General features: G+C 58.2%; 1 protein-coding gene across 1 annotated transcript in view; it reads right to left on the bottom strand.

Annotated features, from left to right (window-relative positions):
- Positions 1–7,321, bottom strand: part of LOC106897416 (complement C3-like) — a 46,851-nt gene that overhangs the window by 10,566 nt on the left and 28,964 nt on the right. Inside the window, exons 28-33 of the mRNA XM_014958023.1 lie at positions 6,957–7,299; positions 6,033–6,138; positions 5,676–5,765; positions 4,812–4,898; positions 4,458–4,541; positions 3,995–4,130 (exon numbers count right to left, since the gene is read on the bottom strand). Of these exons, the coding sequence (XP_014813509.1) occupies positions 3,995–4,130; positions 4,458–4,541; positions 4,812–4,898; positions 5,676–5,765; positions 6,033–6,138; positions 6,957–7,299 (846 nt within the window). The remainder of the gene's footprint in view (positions 1–3,994; positions 4,131–4,457; positions 4,542–4,811; positions 4,899–5,675; positions 5,766–6,032; positions 6,139–6,956; positions 7,300–7,321) is intronic.

Raw genomic sequence — 7,321 nt, 5'->3', positions numbered from 1 at the left:
CTTCCCCCCCCCTCCATGGGTGGAGGGGGAAAACGTGGAGGGACAACCCCCCAGGAGATGTTGGAGAAGGTGGGGAACGAGGCGGAGGAGGCCACGGGGGGACGTGGGTGGTGGTGTCACCGTGGCCGTGTGTCCTCAACGTTCCATCTCCCCACGTCTCATCTCCCCATGTCCATCTCCAATGTCCATGTCCCCATGTCCCATGTCCCCATGTCCCATCTCTCCAGTGTCCCATGTCCCACCTCCCCACATCCCATCTCTCCAATGTCCATGTCCCCATGTTCTCATCTCCTCATGTCCCATCTCTCCAATGTCCCATGTCCCACGTCTCATCTCCCCACATCCCATCTCTCCAATATCCATGTCCCCATGTTCTTATCTCCTCATGTCCCATCTCTCCAATGTCCCATGTCCCACCTCCCCACATCTCATCTCCCCATGTCCCAGCTCCCCAATGTCCATGTCCCATGTCCCCATGTTCTCATCTCCTCATGTCCCATCTCTCCAATGTCCCATGTCCCACGTCTCATCTCCCCATGACCCATCTCTCCAATGTCCCATGTCCCCATGTTCTCATCTCCTCATGTCCCATCTCCTCATGTCCCATGTCCCCATGTCCCATGTCCCCATGTCCCACCTCTCCACGTCCCATCTCTCCAATGTCCATGTCCCCATGTTCTCATCTCCTCATGTCCCATCTCTCCAATGTCCCATGTCCCACGTCTCATCTCCCCACATCCCATCTCTCCAATATCCATGTCCCCATGTTCTTATCTCCTCATGTCCCATCTCTCCAATGTCCCATGTCCCACGTCTCATCTCCCCATGACCCATCTCTCCAATGTCCCATGTCCCCATGTTCTCATCTCCTCATGTCCCACGTCCCCAATGTCCCATCTCCCCACTTCCCACCTCCCCACATCTCATCTCCCCATGTCCCATGTCCCCATGTCCCACCTCTCCACGTCCCATCTCTCCAATGTCCATGTCCCCATGTTCTCATCTCCTCATGTCCCATCTCTCCAATGTCCCATGTCCCACGTCTCATCTCCCCACATCCCATCTCTCCGATGTCCATGTCCCCATATCCTTATCTCCCCATGTCCCATCTCTCCAATGTCCCACATCCCACCTCCCCACGTCCCATCTCTCCAATGTCCCATCACTCCATGACCCCGTGTCCGTCCCATCTCTCCAATGTCCCACATCCCACCCATGTTCTCATCTCCTCATGTCCCACATCCCTAATGTCCCATCTCCCCATGTCCCATCTCTCCAATGTCCCATCACTCCATGACCCCGTGTCCCATCTCCCCAGCTCCCCAATGTCCATGGCCCCATGTTCTCATCTCCTCATGTCCCACATCCCTAATGTCCCATCTCCCCATGTCCCATCTCTCCAATGTCCATGTCCCCATGTCCCCATGTTCTCATCTCCCCACGTCCCATCTCTCCGATGTCCATGTCCCCATGTCCCATCTCCCCATGTCCCATCTCCCCACATCTCATCTCCCCAATGCCCATGTCCCCATGTTCTCATCTCCTCGTGTCCCACGTCCCCAATGTCCCATTTCCCCACGTCTCATCTCCCCACATCCCATCTCTCCGATGTCCATGTCCCCATGTCCCCATGTTCTCATCTTCCCATGTCCCATCTCTCCAATGTCCATGTCCCCATGTCCCATGTCCCCATGTTCTCATCTCCTCGTGTCCCACGTCACCAGTGTCCCATCTCCCCAGCTCCCCAATGTCCATGTCCCCGTGTCCCATCTCCCCACATCCCATCTCTCCAATCCATCTCCCCATGTCCCATGTCCCCATGTTCTCACTCCTCATGTCCCTGTGTCCCATCTCCCCAATGTCCATGTCCCATCTCCCCATGTCCATGTCCCATCTCTCCAGCTCCCCAATATCCATGTCCCCATGTCCCATGTCCCCAATGTCCCATCTCCCCGTGTCCCATCTCCCCGTGTCCCTGTGTCCCATCTCCCCAACGTCCATGTCCCCATGTCCCATGTCCCCATGTTCTCATCTCCCCATGCCCCATCTTTCCAATGTCCCATCTCCCCACGTCCTCACATCTCCAATGTCCCATGTCCCATCTCCCCAATGTCCCATCTCCTCATGTCTCCAACGTCCCATGTCCCTGTGTCCCATGTCCCCAACATCCCATCTCCTCGTGTCCCATCTCTCCAATGTCCCATCTCCCCATGTCCCTGTGTCCCATCTCCTCAACGTCCATGTCCCCATGTTCTCATCTCCCCATGTCCCATCTCCTCATGTCTCCAACGTCCCATTTCCTTGTGTTCCATCCCATGTTCTCATCTCCTCGTGTCCCACGTCCCCAATGTCCCATTTCCCCACGTCTCATCTCCCCACATCCCATCTCTCCGATGTCCATGTCCCCATGTCCCCATGTTCTCATCTTCCCATGTCCCATCTCTCCAATGTCCATGTCCCCATGTCCCATGTCCCCATGTTCTCATCTCCTCGTGTCCCACGTCACCAGTGTCCCATCTCCCCAGCTCCCCAATGTCCATGTCCCCGTGTCCCATCTCCCCACATCCCATCTCTCCAATCCATCTCCCCATGTCCCATGTCCCCATGTTCTCACTCCTCATGTCCCTGTGTCCCATCTCCCCAATGTCCATGTCCCATCTCCCCATGTCCATGTCCCATCTCTCCAGCTCCCCAATATCCATGTCCCCATGTCCCATGTCCCCAATGTCCCATCTCCCCGTGTCCCATCTCCCCGTGTCCCTGTGTCCCATCTCCCCAACGTCCATGTCCCCATGTCCCATGTCCCCATGTTCTCATCTCCCCATGCCCCATCTTTCCAATGTCCCATCTCCCCACGTCCTCACATCTCCAATGTCCCATGTCCCATCTCCCCAATGTCCCATCTCCTCATGTCTCCAACGTCCCATGTCCCTGTGTCCCATGTCCCCAACATCCCATCTCCTCGTGTCCCATCTCTCCAATGTCCCATCTCCCCATGTCCCTGTGTCCCATCTCCTCAACGTCCATGTCCCCATGTTCTCATCTCCCCATGTCCCATCTCCTCATGTCTCCAACGTCCCATTTCCTTGTGTTCCATGTCCCCAATGTCCCATCTCCCCATGTCCCCGTGTCCCATCTCCCCAATGTCCATGTCCCCATGTCCCCATGTTCTTATCTCCCCACGTCCCATCTCTCCAATATCCCATTTCCCATCTCATGTCTCCAATGTCCCACGTTCCCAATGTCCCTTCTCCCCATGTCCCATCTCCTCATGTCCCTGTGTCTCTTCTCCCCAATGCCTGTCCCCATGTCCCATCTCCCCATGTCCATGTCCCATCTCTCCAACTCCCCAATATCCATGTCCCCATGTCCCATGTCCCCATGTTCTCATCTCCCCACGTCCCATCTTCCCAATGTCCCATCTCATGTCTCCAATGTCTCACGTCCCCAGTGTCCCATCTCCCCATATCCCTGTGTCCCATCTCCCCAACTCCCCAGTGTCCATGTCCCATGTCCCCATGTTCTCATCTCCCCATGCCCCATCTTTCCAATGTCCCATCTCCCCACGTCCTCACATCTCCAATGTCCCATGTCCCATCTCCCCAATGTCCCATCTCCTCATGTCTCCAATGTCCCATCTCCCCATGTCCCATCTCTCCAATGTCCCATCTCCCCAACATCCATGTCCCCATGTCCCATGTCCCCATGTTCTCATCTCCCCATGTCCCATCTCTCCAATGTCCCATCTCCCTGTGTCCCATGTCCCCAACATCCCATCTCCTCGTGTCCCATCTCTCCAATGTCCCATCTCCCCAACATCCATGTCCCCATGTCCCATGTCCCCATGTTCTCATCTCCCCACGTCCCATCTTCCCAATGTCCCATCTCCCCACGTCCTCTCATCTCCAATGTCACGTGTCTCATGTCCCCACGTCCTCCCCCACCAAGATGTGACCCCCATCCATGTCCCCACCCATGTCTCCATGTCCCCTACCGGCCTCCGGTGACCCACAGGTCGGTGGCCAGCCCCCAGAGCAGGTAGTCCTGGCCATTCTGGAGCCTGAGGGCGTCCCGGCACTGCTGGTGGCTCACGAAGGTCCGGTTGCTTCCTGCTGGGTCCTCGTCGGTGCCTGGGGACAGGTGACATCTGGTGACATCTCACCTCCACCCCAAGACAAAGGGACACCCACTCTGATGTGTCCCCCGATGGAGACTCTCAATCCCCAGGGACACCAACGTTGTCACCATCTCACTGGTGTCATCAGCCACGGGTGCCACCAGCCCTTGTGGGTGTCCCCACCACCCCTGGGTGACACCAACCCACCTGGTGGCCCCCCAAGCCACACCAGTGACCCCAACCCACCTGGCTGTCCCCACCCCTGGCTGTCCCCAGCCCCAGGTGACCCTCCCCGTGTCCCTCGGGGTGGCCTTGTCCCCCACCCCCGAGGTGCTCATACCCATCTTGATGACGGAGAGGATGTTCATGATGTAGTTGTCATGTGACCCCGAGTGCTCCACTGCCACCAGCTTCACCTTGTACACTGAGGAGAGGGGATGTCACCGTGTCACCCCCACCCAGGGTGGCCCCTGTCCCCACCTTTCCCTCCCCATGTCCCTCTACGTCCCCTTGTCCCTCCACGTCCCCCCCCCGTGTCCCTCATGACCTTCTTTGGTCCTTCATGTCCCCATCCACATCCTTCATGTCCCTTCCATGTGCCCCAGGTCCCCCCCATGACCCTATGTCCCCCGTTATCCTTCCGTGGCCTTGTGTCCCCCATGTCCCCATGTCCCCCGTCCCCCCTGTGTCCCACCGTAGTCGACTCCTGGCTCGCAGGCGCGCTCGATGCGTTGGTGGACGGTGATGGGGACGCTCTGCTTCTTCCAGGTGAAGCAGTTTTCTGCAGGGACGTGGGGACACGGCAATGACAAGGGCTATCGTGGCATCAACGTGTCCCATCACAGCCATGACATGTCATTTCATGGCCATGACATGTCCCATCACAACCATGACACGTCCCATCATGGCCATGACACGTCCCATCACAGAGGTGATGTCCCATCATGGCCATGACACGTCCCATCACAGCGGTGAAGTCCCATCATGGCCATGACATGTCCCATCACGGCGGTGATGTTCCATCATGGCCATCACACATCCCACCATGGCCATGACATGTCCCATCACAGTGGTGATGTCCCATCATGGCATGACATGTCCCATGTCCCATCACAACCATGACACGTCCCATCATGGCCATGACACGTCCCATCACAGAGGTGATGTCCCATCATGGCCATGACACGTCCCATCACAGCGGTGAAGTCCCATCATGGCCATGACATGTCCCATCACGGCCATGACATGTCCCATCACAGCGGTGATGTTCCATCATGGCCATCACACGTCCCACCATGGCCATGACATGTCCCATCACAGTGGTGATGTCCCATCATGGCATGACATGTCCCATCATGTCCATGACATGTCCCATCACAGCGGTGATGTCCCATCATGGCCATCACACGTCCCATGATGGCCATGACATGCACCATGATGGCCATGACATGTGCCATCACAACCATGACATGTCCCATCACAACCATGACATGTCCCACCATGGCCATGACACATCCCACCATGGCCAGGTTGTTGACCCCATCCATCCCCGTGTCACCTTCGGCGCAGCGACACACGTCCCCGGAGCAGATCTTGCTCAGTTGCCCCTTGTTCTTGTCCGGATGGTAGAACCGGGTGCAACGGTCATCTGCAGGGACAGGAGGGGACAGGAGATGGGGTGGGGGGACATGACACCAGGGGAAAGGACCCATGGGGACATGGGGGACACATCGGTGACACGTGAAGGGAGAGGGTCAACGGGGGACATGGGGGGACATGGTGACACAGACATGGGGAGAAGGTCAACAGGGATATGGTGGGACAAAGGGACAGGAGGGGGACACGGAGGGGACTTTGTGGGAGATGGGGGGCACAGAGGGGACCTTGAGGTGACAGGAGGGGACACGGGACGCACCGATCTTGTAGTAGCTGTAGACGGTGACGGCGGCGGGTTGGATGAGACCCACCTGGAAGCGCTGGTGGGCCTTGAAGGTGAAACACTCCTCCTCCTTGTGGGAGATCTGGGGACACGGGGACAGGGGGTGACACTCGGCCAGGTCCTGTCCCCAACCACCTCCCCGTGTTGTCCCTCTCCATGACCTGGCCTTGTCCCCACCCCTGAGACCTTCTTCCTGTCCCCAACCACCTCCCCGTGTTGACCCTCTCCATGACCTGGCCTTGTCCTCACCCCTGAGACCTTCTTCCTGTCCCCAACCACCTCCCTGTGTTGTCCCTCTCCATGACCTGGCCTTGTCCTCACCCCTGAGACCTTCTTCTTGTCTCCGTCCACGTCCACAACTTCATTCCCGTCTCCGTCCCCGGTCTGGGCTCTGTCCATGTCCCCAACCCCACCCGTGTCCCCAGTTCCTGTCCCCAACCTGTCCTTGTCCTCATCCGTGTCTCCAGCTTTATCCCTGTCCCCACCAGTGTCCCCAACTCCATCCTCTGCCCTTCTTTGTCCCTCTCCCCACTGTCCTCTTTCCTGACCCATCTTGTCCCCCATTCCCATCCCTGTCCCATCTTGTCCCCATCCCATCTTGTCCCCATCCTCGTCCCATCCTGTCCCCATCCCCGTCCCATCTTGTCCCCATCCCCGTCCCATCCTGTCCCCATCCCCGTCCCACCTTGTCCCTATCCCTGTCCCATCCTGTCCCCATCCCTGTCCCATCCTGTCCTCATCCCCGTCCCACCTTGTCCCTATCCCTGTCCCATCCTGTCCCCATCCCTGTCCCATCCTGTCCTCATCCCCGTCCCACCTTGTCGCTATCCCTTTCCCATCCTGTCTCCATCCCCGTCCCATCTTGTCCCCATCCCCGTGTCCCCATCCCCACGTCCCCACCTTGTCCAGGTAGATGACCAGGTTGCTGCGGTCCGACAGCGCTTGGTCCATCTCGAACTTGGAGATGTACCTGTCCACCCCCTCCGAGAGCTGGTGACAGGGACACGGTGACACCGAGCGGTGTGGGACACGCCGGGGGGGGGTGGTGGTGGTGGAACACGGCCACGTCAGAACACGGTGGGACATGGTGACACATGGGGACACGCGGGGATATGGGGACACCGGGGGACACCAAGGGGACAAGGGACACGGGGGGATGTGGGGATATAGTGACACCCGGGGGTTGTGGGGACACAGGGGGACAGTGGGGGACACCCAGGAGACATAGGGACACGGGGAAACACTGGGGACATGGAGATACAGGG

This window comes from Calidris pugnax, unplaced genomic scaffold, assembly GCF_001431845.1.
Source record: "Calidris pugnax isolate Ruff unplaced genomic scaffold, ASM143184v1 scaffold400, whole genome shotgun sequence".
Classification (NCBI taxonomy): domain Eukaryota; kingdom Metazoa; phylum Chordata; class Aves; order Charadriiformes; family Scolopacidae; genus Calidris; species Calidris pugnax.
The sequence above is the reverse complement of the archived record's forward strand: the minus strand, read 5'-3'. Positions and strand labels throughout refer to the sequence as shown.